The following is a 27,551-nucleotide window of genomic DNA, read 5'->3' as shown; positions in this document are numbered from 1 at the left end:
CACATCTGCGTTCCGTGATGCAGGAGCCAATAATGTTGCAGTGGGGCGGGTCCTGCCTATGTGAGAATTCTAAAGAGGCGTCAAAGAGGGCAGTCGGGTGTAAATCCGCGAATAATAGGTCAAGTGTCATCAGGAGAAAAATGTATATACAGATGTCGGTGTTTATCGAATACGAAATATATAGAGTCGTAAACGGCACTTTATTGGGTAAACCTTTTCTAGGTGAACAAAGTGTGGCAATGCATTTGGTTTCTTCCTAGCGCGTTTACATTTATAATCAGGCATTTAGTGGGCGACTAAATGACCAGACTAGTAATGTTGGTGATGCGTTGGCACTTTGGCGCTTGTGTTCCTCATGCAACTATTTTATTTAGGTTATAAATGTTTTAGTGTTTTCTACTGAACTGACTCCCGGACAGTTAGATGGGATCAAATTTGAAAACGATTGCCGTCTCATAGAAATGCATTAGCTCACCACTAAGCCACCAAGTGGCGTCTTTGTGTACACAAGGATATTCTTCGCAAAATTCGGCTGAGTAACGGAAGAGGCGATGAGAAAAGGTTCGTGTAGTTATGTAAAATAAATGTTTCTAGCAACCTGGCCTTTTTTGGACTCCGATCAAAGTAACCACTCTAATCTGACTGAATTCCATGCGTTTGTCTTCCAGTAAACGTGATCATCCTTGTGCTACTTGCTGTGGCTTTCCTGATCATAATTCAACGGAATCTTCTCAGCCTCAGCGATTTTTTACATAAAGAAATCACACGTAGGTGCTATCAAGACGACCTTTTTTTTAAAATTCTAAAAAAAACACTAGTTTTATCAATCCCAGAGGGCGCACTAATAAAACGACTGTCTTACTAGTAACGTTTTACTAGTAACCCCCCCCCCCGGCCTCTTTGTTTCCCCTACCACGAGGCATTTAAACCTTACTAGTAAACTACCATGTTGAAATAACAACAATATTAAGACCAACTAGTAAGAATGTCATGCACAGGATACTGGCATTGGCAGGATGCTACTTGGTATTAGTTGCACAACTACATGTTACTAGTGAGGCACAAGTGTTTACTACTTGACCACTGCAAACTACAAGCAATGACACGATTTTCTACTAGTTAACACCGAGCTTTTCATTCCTTTAAATTTCCCACGTGTGGGACTTGTTGGGGGTATAATGTGTGATTGTACATGTCATATTTGAGCATTTATTCAATTTCCATTTTATGGTACTTGTATGCTGTTTTTTTTCATTAGTACAACTACATGTTAAGATTAAATAGAAGGAAAACTGCACCCTAGTAGATTCAGCGCCATTATTCAATTCTACTAGTTAGCGTTTAGCACTTCCCCAATACTACTAGTAGCGAACAGATGCCAACTTGTTCAGTTTTGGGATATAAAATCAATCCTCAAATGTCATTCCATGCACTACGCATGCATGAAATGAAAATCCCCGATGTCTTCTCCTCCAGATGCTGGGGCAATTCTTCCCTTCGAGGCGGAACTGTCTCCGGATCTTAGGGCGGACTTGCAGAGACAAGGGGACGAGATCCCAGTGGTCATGACTGCTTCAGAAGAGAGGCTCGGTGCTGCTGTGGCCGCCATGTACAGCATTTACCAGAACACGAAAACCAACGTTGTCTTCACCATTGTCACCATGAACGACACAGTGGATCACCTAAAGTAAGATCGCATTCATTCAACTGTCAGTTGTGTGAATGCAGCAGTGTGCTGTGCAGTAGTGCTGTTCGACATCATACTAAGTATAAATATCTCATTGAATGCAGTATCACGACTGGGGGATGTCTAGTATTACAGTGCTTATTATGTCACGAGGCGTTATACAAATGCACACAGAAGAAAAAAGTCTTGTGGTTGAATTACCAAAGTGTGTTGATTTACAGGGCATGGTTGAGTGCACCAAGGTTAAAAAGCATGAAATATAAAATGGTCGTCTTCAAACCTGAGCTGCTGGTTGGCAAGATACCCCAAAATTCTCCCGTGGCGGATGCCACAAAACCGGTGAGGCAACTGTTTGTACATTTGGAGTACTGAGCATTTATTCACCACATGACGTTAAGTTTATTACATGCAAACTTTGCTCATCGGGCCGACTTTTCAGCTGACTTTTGCCAGATATTATCTACCTTTATACCTGCCCGAGGTGGAGAAAGCCATTTATTTGGATGATGATATCATTGTGCAAGGTAACGACACTGTGTTTTCAGCTTGTTCATATCAAAGCATATTTTTCCTTACAGAAAAATCTGATTTCCTTTTGGGTTTCAGGGGATATTAAAGAGCTTTATGAAACGACTTTAAAACCTGGACATGCAGCAGCTTTCTCGGATGACTGTGATTCAGCATCAGCCAAGGCCATTGTTCGAGGGGCTGGAACTCAGGTGGGAATCCCTTCTGTCATTACCGGTGTGACGGTCTGAGCGCTCCCCCGTGTTGAAAAGTGTCCTTGCGATGAATGCTCATGCATTACTAACAGGGAAACTTTGGATACGTAGCAGACGCTTACTGGGAAATCCCCCGGTCTCATAGTTCCCCTTCTTCTACATCGAGGGACCTAAAATACGTTACGTCTTAACCTTAAAACAAAAGTTGATTAAAAAAGATATACACATATATGTACGTTCACTGTGTTTGTCTTTCTGAGACGTCCATAGCGTACATGAACACTCGGCGACAAGTTGTCGAATGGCACATGTTGAGGCATGGATGGGGATGTTTCAGAATGGCCGGACGTTTACAAAATATATGCGCATGCGCATTACACACAAAAAGGGAGCGCTCAAACCGTCACACTGGCATCAGGATGTGAAAGCAGACAATAACATAAGGATTTTTGAAATTCCTCTTTTCCACCAAGTTCAGTTCAGGGGAGGAAGTTTTTTTGGATGAAGGAACCAGAACAACAGAAACTGCTTAACTGGTTTGGTAGCCTATTAAAATGGTAGACAGTAAAGTGTTGGAACGAGCAACACTTCGGGGTGTAGATTAGTTTGGCACAGTATTGACCTCCAAGTATTTGTGCAACTATTGAAAAGGTGGGTTAATTCTCTATAAGGTCACTTTTTTAGTAGAAACCAAGTTAAACACACCAAAGGTGGCACAATTAGGAAACTATACATACACAGATGGGTACTGGTTATGACAAGGAGAGCACCTGTGACAATGACTGTTGAGCAGGGAATGGTACACATTGGGACATGGCTGTTGTCGAGTGATGACAATTGTGCACGTATCATGGGTGCTATACACCACTTATTTAATAGTAATAATAATAATAGAGCTTGTGCACCTACGTCACCAAAGTCACGTGACTGGCCTTATTGACGGCCTAACAAAGCATTCTTCGATGCTAAGTCGGTTGGAGACGACACGAAAATATGTCTTATAGCACGACGCCCAGAGTCTTGTCTGATACCATTAAACATTTAGAAGGTGATAATAAACGAAGGTACGTGAGAAAAATGAGAGACACTTTGAATAGAGGACCCGCATTTAATGCTGAAGTCGATGCTTTCGCCGATAAGAAAGTGGACTGTTAACCCGCTTCCGCTTGTCTTGGACAACTGGATCTACACGTGTATCTAGTGAGTAAGTCATCGAGATTTACACGGAAGAGTTTGAAAGGGTAGAAAAGTCTAGACGCATACAAATACTTCGTTGCTGGATCTGTTCTCAATCAAGAATAAATTCCACATAGCGATTGAGGCACTCAGATTTTTTTCAATACAAATACCAATATTTAAATAAATGACCCCTGGTTTTACACAAACTCAGATTCATTAACTGTGATTGGGGAGAAAAAAGAAAAAAGACAGTGAGTCAGTTCCTCCGTGCATGGAGCGTGTTGCGGCAACACGTTAAACTTCGGTAAACCTCTCCATGACAGTATTTTTCCTAAATATGCATTGTTCTCAAATTAGTTCAATGCGTATTTAAAAAAATAACAAAACAAAACACTGGAATAAGCTTTCGGCCCCATACACGGAAGCGTGTTACGGCCACACGTTAACCTATGTAAACATCACTGTGACTGATGGTTTGTTCTCTTTTTTTAAATACGCATTGGACTCATTTGAGAACAATACATATTAAAAAAAAAAACATCTGTCGGGGAGCGCTTCTGTCTATGTTGGAGATGACTCCCTGTCTTTTTTTTTTTTTAAACGCATTGTTCTCAAATGAGCCAACTTGGCATTATAAATACTTCTTGGGAATTTGAGATTGAGAAGAATAATTCCTACCTGAAGTGAAGTGATCGCTACACAGTCATGTGTATTTGGTTGGGCACCATCTATCATGTTTGATTGCTGAAATCTATCAATCTTTTCTGGTCTTTTCAGCTGGTATTCCATAGAATGATCTCTTTGAATATCTGTCTCATCTGTTGTAACAACCAACAGCACAACAAGTCTCGGCCATTGTGATTATTCTGCTCCAGTTCAATGTCCCTCACACTATCGAGCAGCTCTTTTTGACCGGCAATATAGCGCCGTGAAAATGGTGACGTCACGTGCACGAGCTCTATATATTGAAATTTAGTTTAATGCTGTTTTAATATGTAGTGAACCTCCACGTTTGTAGTCACCTTCATGAAGATTGTTTTGGAACCAGTCTTATTATCTGCAGAAAATGCACCCATATGCTGTCTTTTTATGCATCCCAACATGGTGGAGTAAGTCATTTTTCCTCTAACATTTTTATTGGGAGAAGATATATAAAGCATCTTTGTGGAATCGTGGTGAACAGTTCAGTATGTTATAAAGATATGCAGTGAATAGAATGAATTAGGAATTTGATTAATTGTCCCCCCCTTATGCAGAATAACTACATGGGTTTCCTGGACTTTAAAAAGGATGCTATTAAACAACTAGGAATGAGGGCCAAAACATGCTCCTTCAACCCAGGAGTCATCGTTGCCAACCTGACCGAGTGGAAGAATACGAACGTCACGGCTCAGCTGGAGCACTGGATGGAGCTCAACATCCAGTGGGTCACTCACGCTTCCATAAATGTGGCCAGCTTTTGTTTCTTTACCATGAAGGTGTATGCATTGCTCTTATTTCCTCAGGGACGATTTGTATAGCAAGACGTTGGCGGAGAGTATCAGCACTCCCCCACTCCTCATAGTTTTTTACAAGCGTCACTCTACACTTGACCCCATGTGGCACGTGAGGCACCTTGGTAAGTACAGTGAAGCCCAAAATTATTCATACTCGGGACGAACATTTAGTAGAAGACTAACATGCCGTAAATGTAGCATTAATGATATTAAAGAACACCTTTTCAGGCACAACAGGTGCTGGAAACCGCTACTCGCCACAGTTTGTCAAAGCAGCTAAACTCCTTCACTGGAATGGACACTATAAGCCTTGGGGGAGGACATCCTCCTTCGCCGACGTGTGGGACAGGTGGTTCATTCCGGACCCCATAGATAAGTTTCATCCAGTGCGGAGACATGCGGGGGACAATTAAGATTAAAAATGTGTACCGGTATGTATCTGTGCAAGTCAAGTCAACCATGCCTGCAGGAACGCACCTCTCAGGAATACGAATACGGTGCTGTGGAAAGGTGTCGGATCCCTTCTCAAATTGGTACATTCGTGCAGTTTTCTCACTTTATGATAACTAAGCAAACTGTAAATAAACAATTTACCCCAAGTGAACATAAAATGCTCTTTTTATATAGTAATTTATTTTAAGGGGGGAGAAAAAACTATTCAGTTACCCAAGTAATGGCCCCCTAACCCTAATAGCCAGCTGCCAGTTACCTTGAAATAATAATTTACTGATTGAGCTTAAAAGTAACTTGGTTACTTCGATTACTTGATTTCAGACGTAACTTGGAAAAGTACATTTTTCAGTTGCTTTCAGCAGCTGCCAAGTCGCAGGAATAGAATAGCAGACTTATCCATAGTACAAAACGAGCGTTATTTTAACTGGACCCATTACTTGGTCATATACACCTAACAGCAGGTTACAGAATATTAAGATGAAATAACTGAAACAGTGAATAGTTGAAGCCACATTAAATTAGCTACTTACTGAAAAGCTGAAATGCCAAATTGAGTAAGTAACCAATAATGTAAAGAAGCTCACAGTTCTCAGGTACACTTCTCAAGACTGCACGGGAGTCCATGATTGCAACCTTGTGCACGCATGGCCCACGCTTGCCCTCACCATTTAAAAACAGCACTTTACATTCACTTGTGTACTATATATTTACATTTGTTTGCTCTTAAAGCGGGGAAATGCAAAAATAAACATTGGAGAACGGGTTCAATCATTTTCACAGCACTGTATACTCCAAGGAAAAATTTCCACTTACCATTGCTTATTGGTACTGTATTCATAACAGCATTTTAAGAGTAAATTTGAAATCACAGCTCTTTTAGTTGAGATGACCATATATTCAAATGCACCAAAACTGTCTTGGGCTTCGATGACTTTGTCAAACAAATCTTTGTGACCAATCGAAAAGTAAAGAATCCAGCAGACCCTGACAAAGCTAATCAGCCTTATTTGATCAGATACAAAGCTGATGCATGATGGTCAATAACTGCACGTGCCAAAACAATGAAGTGCTCTCAGTTAAAATGCTTACAGAGAGAGAACTCGCACTATTTTAAAGGCGAACTTTTCATTCTTAAATTGGTACAGCAGCATTTTCCAATTTTCATGGGTATCATTCTAAGTCACTCATGCTACTTTACACTTCCTGTGGAAAAGTATTGTTTGTTACTTCAGTCAGTCACCTTTCCTAGGTCAGAGCTTCACTACATTTTACACATTTCTATTACTAAAAAAAATGTTTGACACTTGGATTAAACACAGTACAACACTAGATAATTGTACTAATTTCTATTTTATGGCTCACTGTTACAATACTTATTTTAAACAATGTAATATGCAAACCGCTAAGCAACTACTCGCAGACATTTTAATATTCCAATCCAGGCTACTATACATATAATTTATATTGTACATTAAATGCATCTGCAGAATTATCAATTTAGGAAGTTTTGGGTGACGAAGACCAGCAATTTCACATTTGTGGTATGAAAAGGTCTCTACAATATGGAACAACTGAAAGTCCTGATTAAATCCATCAATCAGGAGAGTGAAACACTTGTTTATTGTATTAGTGTCTATATACAAAATGTTTATACAGAGATACAACTGTGTGGATCATACTGGACATAATTACCAAATCTGAAGTCACCAAATATACATACATCTGCCAAATGACTAGGCACACGACAATAGTGCCACACAATTCAGATAGAATATTCATCAAAACCAGTTCATGGAGATTTTTCTCTTTTTTTAAGGTTATGATTTGTTTATTGCCAATTTGGACTGATTATGAATTCACATTTTTTTAAACATTATATTATTAATAATGGAGGGAAAAAAAAAAAAAAAAAAAAAAAAAAAATCACCCATACGGGCCAACAGCCACTGGGGTTTTTAGGTGCTTCAGTGACCATTGTTTTGAATATCTTTTGACAAGTTTACCTTCTGTGTGACAATTTCTGTTCAAAGTTAAAATAAAAGTGGTTTACATTAAATTTTGACTCATTTGGTGTCTATGAAAAGTTCATAGATTTCTATGAACAGACTACGAATGGTTAATTTTTTTTTTTGTCTGATTGTCCAGACACTGAGAGCAGTCTCCAGATTTGCAGTGGAGAATAGAAGTTATGCGTGTTTTTAAATGAAGGGCTGCACCTTCCCCTGACCTCATGGACTCAAATACAAGTTCATTAAAAATAGGCGTTAAAGTCGTAGGCATCGTCTGTTTCCTCTGTGGAGCGAGTGGTGCTGATGGGGGCTGCCTTGAACTGAACATGATTTGTTGTTTCTGGAAAGACAATACAAAAAGCCCTTAGAGGGTGTTTGTTGACATGTTTACCTTGACATACCTTTGGGTGAAACTGTCTCTGGTTCATCATCAGTTGTCTCATCAGCACTTTCGTCAGGCTGTGAGAGGGGGAAAAAAAAAAAAAATCAAAACAATGCAAAGATGCACAGTTCTCTCACAGGTTTGTTCACCAGCAGGATCAGAGTTGGATTATAAATCTTCATGAATGAATCCAGATTTGATTCTGTCCTCATTTCCATACTAAGGTAAAACCTCAGATTATTAACGTCAAGTCAAATGGCCATGTGGAGTACCTCTGTGTTCTCTGGCTCATCATCTTCCTCCTCACTGGGTCCAACAGCAACTGTTTCTTCGGGGATGTCGCTGACTACCATCAGACCTGCAGTGGGACCGTTTGACACGAAGGAGATACTGTTGCGTGCGGATGGGAATTTTATCCCTGTGGAAAGGACAATTGCAACAATCATGTACTCAACCGTAACAGTAAAAAAATAATAATTTGCTGAATATCTTTGCCAACACCTGTACTGTTAAGCGTTTTGCGGTTGCCACTTTGCAGTTTCTTACGATCCTGACCGGCCCACATCTCTGTGACAACAGTGTCCGTCACGTAGGCAGGCCGCCTGTGTTGATCACTGGTCTTGCAGTGGTAGCGCAGTGTGGCTCTGGGGGAAAGTAAAACATGGACAAATCTTAGCATGCACTCCTATGCTCGTACTCCACAATTGTCACCCTGACAGTGTTTGGATCAGAGTTGGATTAACAGTCGCCACTGGGAAATCTGTATAATCTATTTTTGTCCACATTTCCAGACGAGAAGTCTGTCGTGGGCCATTGACCCGGATCAACAAGGTTAACAGCTCACCCTGTCCAATCATCCAGAAATGATAAAGAGGCCTGCTCTTTGTTAAGGATGCCACCACTTTTCAAGAATCCACGCTTTTTGGCCAACAAGGTTAGAAACTCATCAGAGTTTCGAAAGTCAGCGATATTGTACTCCAGGATAAACTGAGACAACAAGAAGAAATGGTGAGAAATGATCATAATGGCAGCATGGCACCCATCCCATTTTATTGAACAATACCTCAGTTTTATCGCAGTGTGTGAGCAGAGTCCTGACAGCCTCATCTGCACGTTCCCCTATGTGCAGGCTCCTCAGAGCCATGGTGGTGACCGGGTTGGACGGACACGCCAGTATTGCTGGACTATCTACCAAATTCACAGTTTGTGACATATGCACCTCCTGCATGAATCTGAAGGAAAATACGTTGAAATCCATATTAGAAATGAGTTACATTATTTGTTAACAGTGCTTGATAAGATTATGTCAACTCACTTTGTGACGCCCCTCTTCCTATCAACAATGCATGCTTGGCTTCCCTTCAGACTGTTGATTAGGCTGCTCTTACCCACATTAGGAAAGCCTGGACAGAAAAAAATATATATTTTCAGTTCTTACAGATAACGTTATCAATATTTCTTACTCAATTATGTCCTACACTAATTAATCCACTCCTCCTTGAGCCGTCACCAGTCACTCACATTTGAAAAATGCACGGGTGTGGTCAGTTATGCCCGCAGATAAAGTTGCGGATGTGATTAGGGATGGCATTTTAAGACCTTAAAAGAACTTACTAGATTAATGAAACATAACTGTCAATAAAAAATAAATTAATCAAATACATAGAGAAAACAAAAATTTCAAACTCAAATGATAATCAACTGATACTATTATAACAATATAAAGTGGCATCTAAAATTTTTCATCAATAAAAATTCTTGATCTAACAAATTATGTGAAGAAAGGTTAAATGCACTGGCCTGTCAAGGAACAAGCTAGCAATACATTGTAAACAAAAATTCCTGTCGGCAATAGTGATGTATTTTTTTGGTTGCACGCATCGCTGCGACTGCCGTAAATAGGAGCCTGACTTCTAGAATGCGGTTTACGGATGATAGTCTAAGGTCTTTTTTTTTGTGGGCATCACACTGCTTCGCAATTGACGCAATGAGCACCCCTGGTGTAATTGAATTTCCTTTGACATGGCTCATTATGTTGATGACTTTCAACATAAATGCGCTCGCATTACATGAAGCAGCTCGGAACATGTGCTTTTGGCACCACTTCCGTACATGCTCAGTACAGCTAAGTTGCAGTTCCATTTCCGGGTGAATACTAATTATTTAGGAGCGGGCTTGTTTAGTTAATGTTTATGAAATAAACACGTAAATTAATTAAAGACTACAAAAAATAAGTGATGTCTTTCAATGTCTATTTTTTCTACTCGTAACAAATTTTGTGCACGTGATTTTTCGTGCTCGACTGCGCAGATTTGCGAGCGCAATCGTGCTCGTCAAATCACAGTGACTGTGTCACCTTATCAGAATGGAGGCGTTTGTGTGTCCCAATGTTACATGTTTTTCTGCCGACCAGCCTGAAATCGTGTCATTGGGATTTTGAGTTAACTAGAGAAGATGTGGGCCTATCTCTCCGCTCCCAAACCAGCAGTGACAACACAACTCACATAGGCCTTCAACATGTGGCAAGCAATCAGAGCAAAGGGGGCAGTCTTAGCCAAATATGGACAAAGGAGATGCAAAACTGGGTGAAACAAAGGAAGCTGTCAAGAGGACTGTTTCCGAGACACTCTTCTTCTTTTCCTTTTGGCTTGTCCCATTAGGGGTTGCCACAGCATGTCATCTTTTTCCATCTAAGCCCATCTTGTGCATCCTCCTCTCTAACACCCGCTGTCCTCATGCCCTCCCTCACTACATCATCAACCTCTTTAGTCTTCCTCTCGCTCATTTGCCTGGCAGCTCCATCCTCGCCACCCTTCTACCAAAATACTCACTCTCTTGCCTCTGGACATGTCTAAACCATCGAAGTCTGTTCTCTCGAACCTTGTCTCCAAAACATCCAACTTTGGCTGTCCCTCTAATGAGCTCATTTCTAATCCTATCCAAACCTGCTCACTCTGAGCGAGAACCTCAACATCTTTATTTCTGCCACCTCCAGTTCCGTTTCCTGTCGTTTCTTCAGTGCCACCGTCTCTAATCTGTACATCATGGCTGGCCTCACCACTGTTTTCTAAACTTTAAGGTGTTTTCTAGACACTAGTATAACAAAACTAAGTTGTTTTTTTGTTTAAACGAAACGGACACTTTTATACAAAATTCATGTGAGAGTCACTCAATGGAGCTCTAAATAGCCAGAATTTGGGACTTTTAAAACAAGGATGCAAATAATTTTCCTAGTAATCTATATTTACAATCATGTAGTGTATTTCAAAAGAACACACTCTACTTTACATGTCCCTGAACACACCTCAAGCGCCCGTGCAGCTGCCTCTTTACAGTAGTTCCATTCCGAAGAGCGAAATAGGAAATGGAGTGAAGTTTTTTTTCTTCATTACCATATCCAAATAGGTTCTCCTGGTCACTTAATATGGCAGTCAATTCACCGTATATTATAGAACACCAAAATTGCAAAAGACCCTGAAATGTGACAATTCCCCACTTGTGATGACGAGGCTGAAATAAAACTTCTGAAATCTGGAGGTGCTACTCTTTACCAAGACAATTAGTTTTAATAATCAACTGAAATCACCTGGTCATAGAATTTTTTTTTTTTTATAATGTACGAGAGATGATTAAAATTCCACAAAACTAAGACATGAGGAACTACATATGCGGGCGCACACACACATCCATGCACTTCTTACCAACTACGCCCACTCGGAGACGAGATTTGGCCTTCTTGTTTGCAGCGTAACGTCCGAACAGCTTGGTGAGAATGGTGGCTCCGAAGCAGGGTGTTCCCTTGAACAGGCCAATGGAGGGTTTGATCCTACGCCTCTTTAGTTGCTAATCAAGTCATGGCCACAACAGAAAAATCTAAAATCAATAAAAACCAACCACAAAGGACAGTTTCACATCAAAAATTTGTTCACAACACACAGATGAAGCTCAGCACAAGCACAGCCGCTTCAATGAGTGGTTTGATTGTTAATGTCGGAGGTTGTAACCAGTTAGGAGCAGCACCACACAAGCTGCTCAACCTTCTCAGACCTCCAATGCAAATCATTGTCAAGACCCAAAATAAAATCATTGGAAGCAAGTGGAACTTATTTACTAATTCAAATTAAAATGTAAAAATAGTTAATAGTGATAGTATATAAAAATAAGTCAAAGCAGTTAAATCTTTTCAAAACCTTATTCATAAGGTGCAAATGAGAGAAAATAATTTTGTTAGTATTGTATTTTTTTAACAGAGATGTGAGTCTAAGGTTTTAGTAAAATATTAGCCCAACTATCTCAGCTAACTTTGAGCTAGAGCTGGAAACGGTTAATACTGATATTTCAGGATATCCTTCAAAGAGACGACAAGATTTAATCTGCAATACTGCTACTGTGCAGCAGCTGTCATTAAAGAGCTAATATGAATGAAACAATCATGAACCTTTGGCTGACACAGTGAGAGACAATGTCTCACTCGTTCATTACGACCGTACCGTTTTCTCCTGTCGAAAGGGTCTTGGTACGCTGAAGGCCACAACTGGAAACTCCTGCTGTAATATTTGTATCCACTGTCCCACATTAACTCTTGGTACCAAATCTACAATATAATACAAACCACGCAATTTTACTGTAAATAATGTAACTAGACAAAGCAATATGGTGAAGGTGTCTTGCCCATGTACCGATTTTGTTCAAAACAAAAAGCAGCTTCTTGCCCCCTCTCTGCAGCACTGCCTCTTCCAGCTGTGGACACCTGCACCCCAGCGGATCACGAGCATCCAGCACCTCTAAAACAACATCGGATGCATCGATGACCTGAACAAGGCAAAATGTTCTGATGAGTTTCAATTAAAACCAATCGCTGGTGGTTGTTTGTAAACATGCTGCTGTTCTGTTGAACACATATTGACCTGAGCAGCAAATTGCAACCTTTTTGGAGCCAAGGCATATACTTTACATGCAAAAAAAAAAAAAAAAAAAAAATCATCTCACAGAATACAAACAAAAATGGCACAAATTGCTGTATGCACTTAGTGCCATTTTATATATATATATATATATATATATATATATATATATAAACAAAGATATATTACTTATTGTGATTATATACTTGTTGAACAATATACAGCAAATGAAGACATAATTTAAATAGATCCATACAACAGTATGTAATTGGATCAGTGATTTTTTTTTTTTTTTTTTAACTTGTCGATCAGTCCCAAAAATCCTGATCGTGTGAAGCCTACATGTTACCTTGTTTAGTTCGGCACAAAATGATTTTTGGGAGTTCCTTTTTGTTGTATTTTCCTTCCCTGGGCCCTTCGCAGTCTTATCCTGTAATACAGTGACAAAGGGCAGTGAGACTCCATAAAACATTGATTTTAACTGAATCCAAATTCCACGGCTTTGTTTGTTACCTGACGTGCTTTTTTGGCTTTGCGTTCCTTTTCTTTACTTCCAGCCTCCTTTTCCCGTTTCCTCTTCTTCGCACGCTCTTCTTTCCCAGCTTGTTTTCTTCTTTCTTTTTCCTCCTCAATCTGGTCAGTGTGTGTGTGGAACAATTACTGACTTTGCTCAAGGCCATCTTGCCTCTTCTATCCTCATCATATTACCTTGCCAGATAACGGCAGCATTAACGGTCAGTGGAGAAAACTTGAGCATTTATTCAATAACCTACATTGTCCCCATTAGTAAGACAATTCATCACATTAGTAGAATGACTGTTACTTAAACATGGCCTTGACTGTAGGAACGACAATCAGCCGGGCTGGGTTATGAAATGGTAACTTCTGCTAGGAACGCCCAATAAAGGTTTTGGCATTCCCAATTCTTGTGACCCAAGAGCAGGTCCCGAGTGCACAGGTGGAACCGAAAATACATTGTGTCTGGATGGTGGATGAGTGGAATGGATCAAGCTGCCAGCATTTAAGGAGCACAAAACTGCCCATGTTGGACACGATGACAGTGACAAACGTATCGGATCTGTACGATTCATCCAAATTGCCTACTTTGAGTTCAAAATGGTGAATTTCTCCAAAGGCAGTTGATTTCCATGACTGGCAAATTTGGTGTGATTATGTGGGTTTTTGTTTTTTTTTTCAATTAAATCAACTTTTGTTTTCAGGTTAGGTAAGGGTTAAGGTATTGCATATTTTAGCGTCCTCTATGTAGAAGAAGGGGAACTATGAGATCGGGACATTCCTCAGTTAAGAGTCTGCTACGTACCCAGCGGTCCCAAGTTAGTAACGCATGCGCATTCATCACAAGGAGACTTCTCAGCACGGGGGAGCGCCCAGACCGCCACACCGGACAATAGCTGTCAACTTCATGCTACTCGTACGAGTGACGAAACTGTACTAGTTTCCAGCACTTTACTAGTTACAGAATTGAATAACAGTAGCAGCACACAAATGTCAACCATTGCACAGAAATGACGGTTATGGAAGTCAGCAGCTAGCAAAGAGTCGTTTTTCTGACATGCTCTAGTCTAGCAGTTTAACTCGTGTGCTTTATTTTTCTTACTCGCGAGTAAAGCGCATACCTGTACATGTACAATAAAGCGCACTGCTGAACGCTGTCTTTCCAGACTAACCTGCAGTCTCTTCTGCTCTGCCTCCCTCAGAACCTCCTCTTTAAATGGCGCACTGCTGGGCACGCCTGGATCTTTCTTGGATACTCTCTTCGTTCCTTTCTTCTTGCCCTCTTTTTTTAGCTTTCGGTTGTGCTCTCGGACCTAGGTGAAAAAAGCAACGTATGAGCATAAAAGTATTTATGAAAGACAATAAGCAAACAATGCGGGTCGCTCTAAAACGGCAAAAGCTTGGCATCTTACCTTCTTCTGGATTTTATACCGCTTTGCACATGACATTCGCTTGCTAGCTTTCCTTAGCTCTGACAAAAAGGGGAAAAGGCGTTAATGTTGACAAGCAGCCCGCAAGCGTACACTATGAGGCAAGATGTATATTTATTTCACGTAACTAAAAGCGTCTACTTACTTGGTCGTTTCATCTTGAGAGCGTCGGGTCGGCCGTACTAGTGTGCCTGAGCTACAATCGCACGTGGTCTCGAGGCCAGGCTCACCGGTCGTCATTTCCGTTTTGATCAAATTGCATACCGCCATCTGTCGATCAGGGGGCTTAATGCGATTACTCAAGTCACATCCACCCATCAATTTTCTGAATCGCTTATCCTCACGAGGGTCACGGAAATGCTGGAGCCATTCCCAGCTGTCATCGGGCAGGAGGCGGGGTACTCAATGAACTGGTTGCCAGCTGCATGTTCATTTTTTCGTTGTATATTGTTGAAGAATAACTCACGACATATTATGTCATTTAATTTACAAAATAGGGGGACGGTGGAGCAACTGGCAACTTTTGTCTGTCTCCATCTGCCCTGTAATTGTCTGGCAACGGGTAAGATTTAATTTACACTTGAAATAATTATAAGATAGGTGTTTTTCACATCACTTCTTTTTGCTTTCAACGATGACGCCTGTGATTGTATCTCTCTGGTCATGTCATGTCTTTGAGAACAGTTACATTACATTACATAGTCCCATTACAATTTCAACAGACGAACTTGTAATTGTAACCAACTACATTTCCAAAGTAATCCTCCCAACATTGTAAAGTAGGCGAAGAGTTGTCACGTGACCAAGCGTCTCATCCTTGTGGTTGGTTTTGAATGGTGGCGAGCGATCGTCAGTTGAGCGCAGGACGATGACCAAACTGCAGTTTTTAAACGTCTTCTTGACCGAGCGGCTCATGCTTGCTGCGCAGGAGATCTACAAGTCCGTGGAGGACACAATTTTGGAATACCAAGAGGAAATAGCCATCCGAGAGCGGGAGAACGACCATCTGAGACGCAGGCTGCGAGATGCTGGCATTGAAATATGGCCAGGTTAGCCCCACGATACACTAATATTGGCAGTCTTCCCCTCTAAGTACAAATAAATGCTGGGGTTGGAGTTGGGTGCGTGATTTCAAGACAATACCAAAAGTAATAATAACGATAATCATAATGATTTAAAAAACAATAAAGCCCCCCAATTAAAATCAACCACTCTTCCCTAAAGCAACGTTAGCCGCTAATTGACGTTAGCAACTACTGTTGTTGTGGAGCTGCTAGCTAGCACTTTAGCAGCCTTTGTTCGTTAGCGAACTCGCTCGCCAGTTTAAAACCTACTTAACGTGTAACATTACTTGCCTGATTTTTAACATGTGTATAGTTGCCGTTGGCATCACACAATTGCTTTATTTTTTGGGGGACGGAGGAGCTACTTAACTGTGGGTAGATAAAGAAATATTTCACAAGTCTGTCGACACCAAGTGTCATCATAACTTTTAACGCCTTCATTTGTAGAAGATTATTTTAACAATAGCATCATTAATGTACACTTGAATTAATGCCACTTAATGTAATGATCTCAAACATTTTTGGGATGCATGCAGACTTCAAGTGTCAAACAATTTATCTTCATTCCACTGGTTGCATAAACAATGAAAAACAATAACTAGGATGTAATAGTATCATGAACATGACAGTTATGGTGAGATGTGTATGGACATAATCTTACACAAGGTTGAAACCTCGCATTATTAGAAGGATGTTTTGCCAAATTTCAAGTGGGAGTCACCGAAAGACAATCACGGCAGTCCAGTTGTAATCAATTCAATGCCTTTAGAATACAAATACCTGGATGACTGAAATTATTCATGGACATGTAACAGAAAGACTCTCAACTCAGGTCAAGGTCAAATTGTAATTGAATTTCAATTGTACAAGCTCAAGAGTGTTCAACTGTATGTGTAGGTTATTTACTCTAAATAATTGGTGTGAGGGCGGGTGTGTGGATGTTTAGTATAATTGAGTGAATATGATGATTTAGTATAATTGAGTGAGTTTAGTATAATTTGGTCAACTTGGGGCTCTGCTGATTTTGCTTCTCAGACCGTCCATCGATGGCGTTGCGAGAAGAGGAGGATGGCGAGCATCCACGACGCGAGTGGAGTCCCAGCATGGGGCATGAAGAACGTATTCCAATCCAAGTCAAGGATAAGCGAGATCTCCAGGCCAACCGAGGAGAGCTCCAAGCCCATGGCTCTTGCAGCACATCAGAAAACATGTTCTCCCCCCCGCGTGTTGCAAACGAGTATGTGCAGGACGCCCCTCACACCTCCGCCCTGCCCCAGAGTCATGGCGTGGAGAACAGAGAGCGAGATCCGGGCTCCCGAGGTTCCTCAAGGCATGTGAAGGCGGAGAGTGGAGACGGCCACAGGTGCCCCGTTTCCTCCAACAACGGTGGGCAGCCCCTCGCTCCAGTCAACCCAAACTGTGCAAATGAGAACAACATAGACATCATAGGGGTAGAGAATGGAGGCCAGATGGTTGGCACGAAGGGAAATGGACTTGTTGTAAATAGGGGACAGGCCTCTCATATGCGCAACCAAGTAGCCAATGCCGTAGAGTGCCCCCATCAGAAATCCCCCCTACAAGGCCACATGTCGTCCTTCTGCTGCAAGGTGTGCGGCGAGGCGTTCAGTCATGTCGGCCACTTGCACGTGCACGTACAGGTGCACACGCGCGAGAAACCTTATCGCTGCGGTGTTTGCGGTAAATGCTGCAGTTCCTCGGGCCGACTACAGGAACACCAGCGAAGCCACACCGGAGAAAAACCATTCCGCTGCCAGATTTGTGGCAAGGGGTTTACCCAGATGGCACACTTGAAAGTGCACATGAGGATCCACACAGGGGAGAAGCCGTACAGCTGCCCCGTGTGCGGCAAGTGCTTCAGCCGCTCTGACAAAATCAAAAGGCATCTGCAGACACATACTCGTGAGGGGACCTATTTTACAGGCCAATAATGTTTTGGTGTCGCTGTTTGTGAATCACATTCATGTGGGTTTTTCTGGAACACAATTGCTGCCAATTAATAAGACCGTTGTACTGACTTAGAAGTTGGAGATTGTAACTGTTTTTTACATCAAATAATACTTTTCCATATCACGATCACATTGCTGATCTTTTCTATGTGCTTCTATGTTTGACATTTATGTTGCGGAAAATGTGCGACGCAAGTTTTTTCATTTTTTGAGTCAGCTTTGCAAACTGTTCCAGCTTTTCCTTTCGTAACAAACTCAACTTAATGATTTAGTCTTCCACAAATGCCTTGAAAATTGAAAAGGAAAAATGATTACATTTTCGTGATCAGTTGTGGGGGAAAAAAAATCACTTGATCAATTTTTTTATGGTCTGTAAGATTGTTCATAATATTTGATCAACGAATTGAATTAATGAAGACTGTCTGTTGTTGGGAAATGATTGTCAATGCAGGACGGAGTATTTAAGCGGAGGCGCTGTTGATTCAGTCTCAAGTTGCAGTCAAAGAATGAACATTACATCCATTCTCACCCTAACCCAGTTGACTTCGGGTAAAAAGTAAAAAAAAAGTAAAAAGTGGGTAACACCATGGACTGCTCACAGGGTGAATATTTGTCTAAATATCACGATAAAGTGCCTTTTAGTGTCATCAGAATCAATTAGTTATGTGTCGTTAGCAAATGTAATGGAATAATGTAACTGAAGTCTTACAATATAATATGTAAGTCTCTTAAAAATGTTCCTTAATTTTATATCCCCCCAACATCCACAGTGCTCTGCTAACAACAGTGTGCGATAAACAGTTAAATGATGCAAAATAAAAAAAATGTACTCACTTTGTGCTCAAGTTATTTGATGAAAGAAGTCATATTGATCATGTAATATTTTCATAATCATACTCAACATTTTGCATGTGTCGGTGAAATATCTGTCAACTCTGACATGGGGTAACTACCCTTTTTGGATCTCATGGTGTTACTGATAATACAAGCAGTGTTTTGTATTTCTTCAATAGAATCTGAAATTACGCATAGCTGTCGAATAAACAGTTTAGACTTTCATCCATCCATTTTCTGAGTGTTGGAACCTTTCCCAGCAAGTTTAAATGGGGACTACTGCACACCCTGAACTGGTCGCCAGTCAGTCGCAGGGCACATACCGACACCTTCACTGAGGGGGAACTTAACCCAGACCGCCTCCACCAATGTTAGGCGAGTGTACACATCACACCATCAGTGACTTCCTGTTTTAGACTCCTGAATTACATAATATTATGCATGCGGTTGGCTGGTGTCAAGCCTAACGGGTCCACTCCGACAATTGATGTAACGTTTAAGGAATTTCACATATGTTAAACACAACATAGTCATAGTGCTAAATGAATCGTGTCGCTTTGCTCCACCATGTACACAGTAAATGACAATGAACAAAAAATGTCCCCTCAAGTAAGCAAGCTCACATATTTTTGACTGTTTGCATGTCTGCTTCCAATTAATGTATTAACATTTCTAATACCATAATCATCTAATTAACATAATGAATTTAAAGTTCAATTCGTTTTTTGTTCCAATGGTTATGTCTAAAAGGCACTTCATGGTCATATTGACTCATTACATTAATTACGGGAAATTTACATCAATATGGGTATGGAAAGAACATGTCAGAGCATTAAGAGCAAGTGACTTTTGTTCCAAGGAAAAGAGTGTAAAAGTGCTCGATTTTTCATTCGATTTCATTCATTTTTTTTTTGATCAAGGAAATTCCGTCAGATATTGTCCCTAGATGGGACAAATGTATTTACCTGTATATGTTCTAAACCCCTATTTCAATGCCACTGGGAATTTCAGAAGATTAAATCTGGCTTGAGAATTGGGCTGCAGCTATCAAATATTTTTACACTATTCTATTTATTTCGGCACAGTGGCGCAACTGGTTAGAGCAAAGACCTCACAGTTCTGAGGACCGGGGTTAAAATCCTGGCCCTGCCTGTGCGGAGTTTGTATGTTCTCCCCGTGCCTGCATGGGTTTCCTCCCACGTTGCAAAAAAATGCATTCAATGGACACTCTAAATTGCCCGTCGGTGTGATTGTGAGTGCGTCTGTTGTCTGTCTCCCATGTGCCCTGCGACTGACTGGCAACTAGTCCAGGGTGCACCCTGCCTCCTGCCTGATGACATCTCGGATTGACTCCAGCAGTCCCACAACCCTTGTGAGGATAAGCAGATCAAAAAATGGATGGATGGATATTCTACCGATTATCTCACTGATTACTTTCATCTGCTCAAATTTGAAGAAACAACAATACCAATTCCAAAAAAAATATGCATGTACGGTGCAGATTTTTACATGTTCCTGACCACATGATGTTGCCATCCCCATGTTCTACACTGTTCTATCTGTGACTTTGAACATGTTACTCTAAAAGGCAGTGTCTGGCTTGTATTATGTGTCATGTGCGTCACTGATTGAGACTGCAGTATTGGTAAGGTCAGGTTAGCTTTTCTGGGCATCACTTGTGGCTGTTACAGCTAGTGTGAGAATGTACTTGTTTTTATTTTCTTACAGTTTGTTTAATAAACCGATTCAAAGTTCACCGGTGGCTGCGTTGACATCCTTAACCGTTGTTGGGGTGTCATGTAAGGCAGTTCTGCTTTGCATTAGACTTATTGCACTTTGCCTTCTATTTGCAGTGTGAAATTAACCTTAACTTTGGACAATGGACACTTCAACAGAGACTTTGCTTGGAATTTTCTTTTTTGAAATATTCAAATAATCACACTACCGGTGAAGTTTCTTCCAAAGGTTGAGAGTGGTTCAAGAGTGCCTCTGCTGATTGGTAGTGCACCAAGTTGCCTCGATTCTTTTAAAAACTTGAAAAATCCAATTAATTTTCAACCAATCAACAAGATTCTTAACATTCAATTACAATATGTCCATTTGTGCCATTACAAGAGTCTTGCAACAAATTCAAGTAATACAACTGATTTTTATTTATGAGTGATTATGCATGTTTTTTGGCCGTTGATCTATGATTTCTTGTTTACATCTGGATTTTTTGGGTGGCAGGAGTCTGCCCCAGTTTTGTTACCTTTTCCCCTTTTTTATTACATCGTTAGAGATCTTAATATTGCCACTTGACATGTCAGTGATCCCTGAAGTCTCCTGATTATTTAAGAGCAATATTGTGACGAACCGCTGTAGTATTATGTAAAATAATGTAATATTCTGCTACTGGTAGTTTTGGTCTGCTCATTTCTTTGTCTTTCTTTGCAGTATTTTCTTAAATTACGCACATTTGAGAGAAATCCAGTGGAGGCTTTCTCCTCTCAGAATGTTGCATTCATGTTCATGTCTTACTTGGGCCTGTAGTTTTATTTCTTTTTTATCAGAGATTCTGGATTTGGCAAAGTTGTTTGTAGAAATGTCAATTTACAGGAAAAGGTTATAAATGACAATAAAACGTCATGCCTTTTGAATGTTTTAAAGCGCACGTCATATGTGATAATGCTGATCTTGCAACAATTATGAGGAAATTGTACAAACAACTAAGCATTTGCATATAAATGGGCTGGTTCAGAAACATGAGCAATATTGTTGGTGAAAGCTCTGTCAGTACTTTACACACTAACCTCTGCACCATTTCTACAAAAAAATAATTGTATATCTTGCTACAACACAATTCTACAAAGGGCCAATTACATTTCAAGACTTTTTTTGTATCAAATCGTACTAAATTCTTGTGAGAACAGACTTCAATTAACCTAGTCAACCACACATTCACCCCTTCGTCTAATTCTACTAGACTTGGGTACTTGTGCACAAACTCAGATGTACAATGTCACATCATGCCATTTTCAATTTTTTTTTCCCCCATACAGTACTCACAAAGTATATATGATTCACTGACCTATTGAATATTTACTTGACCTTTGTGTCAAGATTGATTTATTTGCAGAGTCGGGCCTAGCTATACCATGTCGCCCTAAATTGTGAGACTTAAGCGTCCCCCTTTAAGATGATTGATGTTCGCTTACAAAAGAAATCCAATTCAATTTAATTATTAAAATTGGAAATGTAAAAGTAGATGTCTATTATGCATACACTGTACAGTATTATTGAGCCTTTTCTGATGTAGATATAAATTAGGGTGAAATGGTGATTACCACATGCAGTGAAGCAGTAAACCACAGTTTAATATGGCATGTGTGAATGGCGTATTATACTGTATAGAGCATTTATATACTGAAAACATGCTCAAGAGAATTTGAACTGGAACATTACACAGGCTTAAATATTCAATAAAAAGGGAAAAGCATTTTAATTGACTATGAAAAGCAGAAAGAAAAATGTTAGCCAGCCCATAACAAGAATGAAAAACTAGATTGGGCTAATATAGACAGTGACAGTAGTTTTGTTTTGTATAAATGAGCTGTACCAGTTAGGACCCTCCTGTGCCACCCAGCCACAGAACAATAAGGTTATGTACTTTTACATACTAAACTACAGTAATCGCTCAGAAGCAAGCTATCAACTTACTGCCCTATACTGTATGTGACTGAGTACAACAAATTTCATTCATCATATTGTATAATTATTTATATATCTTATTTGGTGTTTTGTATCATCATTGGCAGTCATTATGAACTTTAGCTTTTAGAGTTAGTCATAATGTCTGCAAGGTTAGAGAGAGCAGACTTCGATGGTTTGGACATGTTCAGAGATGACAGAGTGAGAATATTGGTAGACGGGTGCTTAGGATGGAGCTGCAAGGCAAAAGAGCGAGAGGAAGACCAAAGAAACGGTTGAAGGATGTTATGAGCGTGGACATGAGGACAGTGGGTGTCAGAGAAGAAGAGGCACGAAATAGGCTTAGATTGAAAAAGATGACACGCTGTGGCAACCCCTAATGGGACAAGCCGAAAGGAAAAGAAGAGAGTTATTCATAATGTCTAATTTTAACATAATTATACATTATTGAAGGTAATCCCCCCCCCCCCCCCAATGATTTTGTGGTGTCCTTTTTTGGCCAAGGTGCTCTTAAATAATAAAAAAATTAATAAAAAAAAACACACCCATAAATCAAGTCTGTTTTGAATGCAAATTGAAACATTTAGGCCCCTCAAAGATATATAAAAATAACACTTTACATTCATCACATTCAGTGTATAGTATGCATTAATGCATTGCTCAATACATCAAATTTCAAATACAAATGTTCCGCCTGTAATAAATGATGGGTTGCGGTTGATTATATTCATTCAAGCAGTAAAAAATACTCGCCACCTGGGGGTGTAGCGATCCTTTCAATGAGGGATCAGTGACAGTTACTGTACTCCATTTTTTTTGTCAGTTGCATTCAAATGACACCAAATGAGTTGTGTCAGCGATATCTGCTTTCGCTGCAGTCAAATGTGTTTCTCACAAAAGGGTTCACTCAGGTAAGCTACAGTTCATTACATTTGACAAGAAGTGCCTTTTGTTTCCACTTGCCACAGTTGGTGCCATTGTGCTGACGCGCTTTCCCATCCAACACATGTTGAGTGGTTGCTAGTCTGCAGTGAGACGTCCCATCTGCTCACCTGTCATGGTGCAGACAGGAAATGAAGCCAGGATGTTCAGTGATAAGACGCCACGGGACTCTCTCAATTCTATTTACTCACAGTTTTGTGGAAGATTTGTAATAATCCCGAGATTCTATTATTAAGGTTTACAGTATTTGCTGCCCATAAAGAGAAGTGGCATCTCTATCAATCTTCGAGTGTATTTACCATACCTGAGCTGCTTGCTTTATGTGATTGTTATTTCGCCCTTCCTGATAGGCTGTTCAGAGAATGGATGGATGGGTATTTGGTAAAATAACCCTAACCCTAACCCTTCTTAATTTGCAAAACTCAAATTTGACAGGACCAAAGAATAACTTGCATGGAGCCAGACTTAAATACACTCACTGGCAATAAAAGAGAAAATGTCCACACAGTTTTGGTTTCAATTTGATCAATGTTATCATGTAAAAATACTTGCCATATATGTCCTGAAGCCTCTTTATCGCATTTTTTAACATAGTTTACTTTTTGTAGCTGGTTGTTTTGGAGAAATTACATTGTTTTGTTACTGGGAGGCCCTGTAGCTCAGTGGTAAGAGCACTGGTTTGGGATTGGTTTGGTAAACCAGGGGTTGTGGGTTCATATCCCACTGGGGCCTCCACTCCCTGAGAAGAGTTGCGTCAGGAAGGGCAAGGGCATCCGGTGTATAAAAAAAAAAAAAAAATTGTGCCAAACATACATGTTCTGTGGTGATGCTGAAAGAAACTTACTCAAATTGTTTGGTTACTGGACTCATTTTAGACACCCACTCAAGTTCCAAGATATGGTTTCTTTCCCGGTCTGTGTGGGTGTAAAAAGCATTCATATTTGATTTTAGCCTCATAATTCAGAAAAGGCCAATACCTATGGTTTTGCACTGATTAAATTTGTCGTGTGGACTAATTGCAACATTAATCTCCTTTAAAGTATTATGAGCGTCACAGAAAATGAATTTAAGTCTTTAATGGAATTACACAAATCTGGCACAATTACAAAACACATCCCTATTTTGCTTCCCGCAGTGCCCCTTGGCTCCAGGAAAGGAAATTCTTCAATTAAAGTGCTTTGTTTTACCTTTTTTTTTTCTGTTCCCAAGAAAGCTTCTCTACCAATTTAATGGAAAAACTCCCACTCGCCTTGCTCTATCTCTCATGCATCTGCCACATCATCCTCTGCATTCATTCCAACCTCCACCTTGATCCTCTCCTGCTCTTGCTATCATACTTTATATCTTAGTGACATTGACATCAGGCTATATAAATCTCCCTTCCTTGTCATGTTTGATTTTCTGTTAAGGCAAACTCTTCTTTCCCATATAAATGTCTCACTAAATCAACCTAACCATGAAAGACACAGCAAAAGTTGGCAAAAGGGTTGAAATGCAAACATTTGATGAATTGCAGCGCGTGCAGTGATTGCATTGAATTTTATTGGAGCTCTGTTTAAAAACTTTTATTGGCAAATGGTGCAGATGAAATGGGAAGAATGTGCTCTAGAAAGTGGTTGAGAAGTAATATATCATCAAAGGGCACCATGTTCAATTCCATTGTCTGTCATAAACATGAACAGTTGAGATGGATACAGTTAGATCCAGAAGTATTTGTCCACAATGGATTTATAAGGGAACAATCCAAATGTAATTGAAAGGGAAAATTTAAGAATTTTCCTCAAAATATGGCATTACTGACATTTTATGCAAAGTATTACATTACCAACTACAGCACACAATAGTACTTGGATAAAATTGTATTAATGTAAAACAAACCATAATTTTAGACTTTTACTCTCAAGTAAATATTTTATCCATACTGGACTGGTTGCCAGCCAATCACACAATACATGCACTGCAAACAACTACATCCATTCAATGTGAAGAAATTAGTTTTTAGGGAATGTGCGAGGAAGCCACAGTACCTCTGGAAAACTGCATGCAAGTACTGTATAGGCACATGCAACTTTACACAGAAAGGCCGCAGCCACGATTTGAACCCAGAAACTACAAATCATGAGGCTGATTTTATAAGCACTAGACCATGATGTTTCCCTGCATAAATCATAAAAATATCTAAAAACTTCTTTTCTGTCCCACATTTGTAACTATATCTGCTGGTGTAGTGTTAGTTTATTTATACTGATACTGTGCTCTAACTAAATTCTGTCTGATACTCAGAAGTCACGTGAGTTGAAGACTCAGGGGAGGAGAATGAGGTTGAAAGAGAGGAAAGGCAAATGAGAGATCTCAGTTGGAATCTTGGTTCATTGGACACAGATTTTAATGGACCTCATTAGGCCAGAAGCTTCATAAAAGAGCATACATACTCACTAACAAGCCTGCGACTTTGACCCAAGTGGGCCGATGGGGTTCATTGCATCAGAAGGGCTTGGATGAATATGTCGATGGTTCGAATGCTGTGGTCAGTGGGCCAGAGGCCTCCTCTCTTGTTTCCTTGCTAAAAATCATCAGGGATTATACAGTAATTACCAATGAAGTCACTGTGCACTTCTCAGTTAAACGTCCTAGCAAAGCAGTGGCGTGCAAAGTTCTGTTGCTGCCTGGGGCAGATAACCATGGGTGTCATACTGGGGGATTGTGGGGACCTGACCATTGAAAGCCAACTCCAATCGATAAATACTTTCTGAAAGTAAAGTAGAGTCCATCCCCCTTCCAGACAAATAATTAGTTGACGTTAATTTGAGTCCACAAGCTACACAACGTCCACCAGTTCAATTTTTGGAGGGGCCCGTCCAGAATTTTCTTAATGGGGCCCCATGATCTGGTGGTATGCCCCTGATGATGATGTATTGGGAAATTCCATCCATCCATCCATCCATCCATCCATCCATCCATCCATCCATCCATCCATCCATCCATCCATCCATCTTCTTTGCTGCTTGTCTTCACAAGGGTTGTGGTAGTGCTGGGGCCAATCCCAGCTGTCAATGGGCAGGAGGCAGGGTACACCCTAAACTGGTTGCCAGCCAATCGGAGGGCACAATGAGACAAAGAGTCGCATTCACAATCACACCCAAGGGCAATTTAGAGTGTCCAATTAATGTTGTTTGAGTTTGGGATGTGGGTGGAAACCAGAGTGCCCAGAGAAAACGCATGCAGGCACGGGGAGAACATGCAAACTCCACACAGGGAAGGCCGGGATTGAACCCGGGTCTTCAGAACTGTGAGGCCAAAGCTTTCCAGTTGCCCACCATGCTGCCACATTGGAAAATTCTGAAAATTCTTTTAATTTATTATGTTTAAGGCTGAAAGAATCTGCAATATTCCCAGCCATACAGACAGAATGAATTAATATTTTGCCTTGTACTCTCTGGTCCCAAGCCACATACCGCCTGCCTTCTGCTTCATGATAAAATTCTGTCACATCATCCCACGGCATATCCTCAGTGTCAATTCAATATTTAGCCCGATCATTCACTGAGATGGGTTGATCCAAGTGAATTTAGCTGAAGCTGGGACATACAGGCATCGGCCATCTTGTCAGCCAGCTTCTGCGGCATGAGGCAGACAAATAATTAGTTGACGTTAATTTGAGTCCGCAGGCTACACAACGTCCACCTGTCCAATTTTTGGAGGGGCCCGTCCAGAATTTTCTTAATGGGGGCCCATTTCAAACAAATATCAGAGTGGATGTCACATTGAAAGAAACAACTTGACGAAAAACATCTTTAGAGTAGCATCTAGTAGATGACATTTGATAACAGTGCTCTGTCTGCTCAGGTGAGTAAATACTATATGTGAAAACTTCAGGGTAGATCATAGGTTGGCTCTGTATGAAAAAATGTCAAATGAGTTTTTTTTGTGACAACCAGGAGATGTGGGATGAATTCAAAATAAGCCTCTTATTGTTAGACATCATTTAGTGTGACCCCATCATTTTATATCCTCAAGCTCCATACAAAAATGTCATTTCACTGATTATGCTTTTACCTCATCTGTGGGTTCAGCTACTGCACATTAAGAAAGAGGAACAAAGAGTCATAGTCTGACAAGGAAATTATTTTGCAAGGTATAGTGTCACATTTGGATCACAGATTTCCAATAAACGTTGTGGAGGGGCGGCTCATTTGCAAAGTAAGAATATGCTCAATATTTGCGCAAATGCTACAATCTAATTTCTCTTTTTTATACCCAAGTCTTAATGAAAGCT

At 40.4% G+C, this 27,551-nt stretch overlaps 3 protein-coding genes and 3 non-coding genes across 8 annotated transcripts; 3 read left to right on the top strand and 3 right to left on the bottom strand.

The window, feature by feature from the left end:
- Positions 1 to 70: 70 nt before the first annotated feature.
- glt8d1 (glycosyltransferase 8 domain containing 1) lies at positions 71 to 7,810 on the top strand. The gene is made up of 9 exons (XM_061832043.1): positions 71 to 561; positions 669 to 767; positions 1,477 to 1,687; positions 1,909 to 2,026; positions 2,127 to 2,211; positions 2,294 to 2,406; positions 4,845 to 5,011; positions 5,094 to 5,206; positions 5,313 to 7,810. The coding sequence occupies exons 1-9, from the start codon at positions 552 to 554 to the stop codon at positions 5,495 to 5,497; spliced, it is 1,101 nt and encodes a 366-aa protein (XP_061688027.1). The 5' UTR covers positions 71 to 551; the 3' UTR covers positions 5,498 to 7,810.
- Positions 7,135 to 15,054, bottom strand: gnl3 (G protein nucleolar 3). The gene is made up of 15 exons (XM_061832038.1): positions 14,924 to 15,054; positions 14,761 to 14,819; positions 14,521 to 14,661; positions 13,346 to 13,465; positions 13,182 to 13,262; positions 12,608 to 12,740; positions 12,419 to 12,522; positions 11,630 to 11,771; positions 9,244 to 9,331; positions 8,992 to 9,160; positions 8,773 to 8,915; positions 8,430 to 8,572; positions 8,201 to 8,346; positions 7,948 to 8,005; positions 7,135 to 7,886 (listed from the first exon to the last, which is right to left on the bottom strand). Exons 1-15 carry the CDS (start codon positions 14,934 to 14,936, stop codon positions 7,789 to 7,791), a joined length of 1,638 nt encoding a protein of 545 aa, XP_061688022.1. The 5' UTR covers positions 14,937 to 15,054; the 3' UTR covers positions 7,135 to 7,788.
- Positions 8,643 to 8,718, bottom strand: LOC133508177 (small nucleolar RNA SNORD19). Its single transcript, XR_009797005.1, has one exon. It is a non-coding gene; the product is annotated as a small nucleolar RNA SNORD19 (small nucleolar RNA).
- On the bottom strand, positions 11,847 to 11,980 carry LOC133508179 (small nucleolar RNA SNORA47). Its single transcript, XR_009797007.1, has one exon. It is a non-coding gene; the product is annotated as a small nucleolar RNA SNORA47 (small nucleolar RNA).
- Positions 15,055 to 15,067: 13 nt separating the features above from the next.
- LOC133507219 (zinc finger and SCAN domain-containing protein 2-like) lies at positions 15,068 to 18,638 on the top strand. Of its 3 annotated transcripts, XM_061832040.1 has the most exons (4): positions 15,068 to 15,176; positions 15,276 to 15,340; positions 15,707 to 15,827; positions 16,878 to 18,638. In XM_061832040.1, exons 1-4 carry the CDS (start codon positions 15,068 to 15,070, stop codon positions 17,789 to 17,791), a joined length of 1,209 nt encoding a protein of 402 aa, XP_061688024.1. In that variant the 3' UTR covers positions 17,792 to 18,638. The 3 variants fall into 3 exon arrangements, with proteins under 3 accessions (XP_061688024.1, XP_061688026.1, XP_061688025.1); XM_061832042.1 differs by lacking the exon at positions 15,068 to 15,176 and having other exon boundaries at positions 15,202 to 15,340; positions 16,878 to 18,628; XM_061832041.1 differs by lacking the exons at positions 15,068 to 15,176; positions 15,276 to 15,340 and having other exon boundaries at positions 15,425 to 15,827; positions 16,878 to 18,622.
- Positions 18,639 to 23,923: 5,285 nt separating this feature from the next.
- On the top strand, positions 23,924 to 24,007 carry trnap-ggg (transfer RNA proline (anticodon GGG)). Its single transcript is given in 2 exon segments — positions 23,924 to 23,960; positions 23,972 to 24,007. It is a non-coding gene; the product is annotated as a tRNA-Pro (tRNA).
- Positions 24,008 to 27,551: the final 3,544 nt, after the last annotated feature.

This window comes from Syngnathoides biaculeatus, chromosome 10 (assembly GCF_019802595.1).
Source record: "Syngnathoides biaculeatus isolate LvHL_M chromosome 10, ASM1980259v1, whole genome shotgun sequence".
Lineage (NCBI taxonomy): Eukaryota > Metazoa > Chordata > Actinopteri > Syngnathiformes > Syngnathidae > Syngnathoides > Syngnathoides biaculeatus.
Note: the sequence above shows the minus strand (reverse complement) of the source record. Positions and strands in the feature narration are given on the sequence as shown.

Bases quoted from the DNA above. Each gene is read 5' to 3' on its own strand.
- glt8d1 (XM_061832043.1), top strand. The intron at 1,688-1,908 runs GTAAGATCGCAT...GTTGATTTACAG, and splicing joins GACACAGTGGATCACCTAAA to GGCATGGTTGAGTGCACCAA. The intron at 2,407-4,844 runs GTGGGAATCCCT...CCCCTTATGCAG, and splicing joins TTCGAGGGGCTGGAACTCAG to AATAACTACATGGGTTTCCT.
- gnl3 (XM_061832038.1), bottom strand. The intron at 13,263-13,345 runs GTAACAAACAAA...ACTGTATTACAG, and splicing joins AAGCCAAAAAAGCACGTCAG to GATAAGACTGCGAAGGGCCC. The intron at 12,741-13,181 runs GTAACATGTAGG...TGCCTTGTTCAG, and splicing joins TTTGTGCCGAACTAAACAAG to GTCATCGATGCATCCGATGT.
- LOC133507219 (XM_061832040.1), top strand. From the start codon at position 15,068: ATGCGATTACTCAAGTCACATCCACCCATCAATTTTCTGAATCGCTTA. The intron at 15,341-15,706 runs GTAAGATTTAAT...CTTGCTGCGCAG, and splicing joins CTGTAATTGTCTGGCAACGG to GAGATCTACAAGTCCGTGGA. The intron at 15,828-16,877 runs GTTAGCCCCACG...TTTGCTTCTCAG, and splicing joins TGGCATTGAAATATGGCCAG to ACCGTCCATCGATGGCGTTG.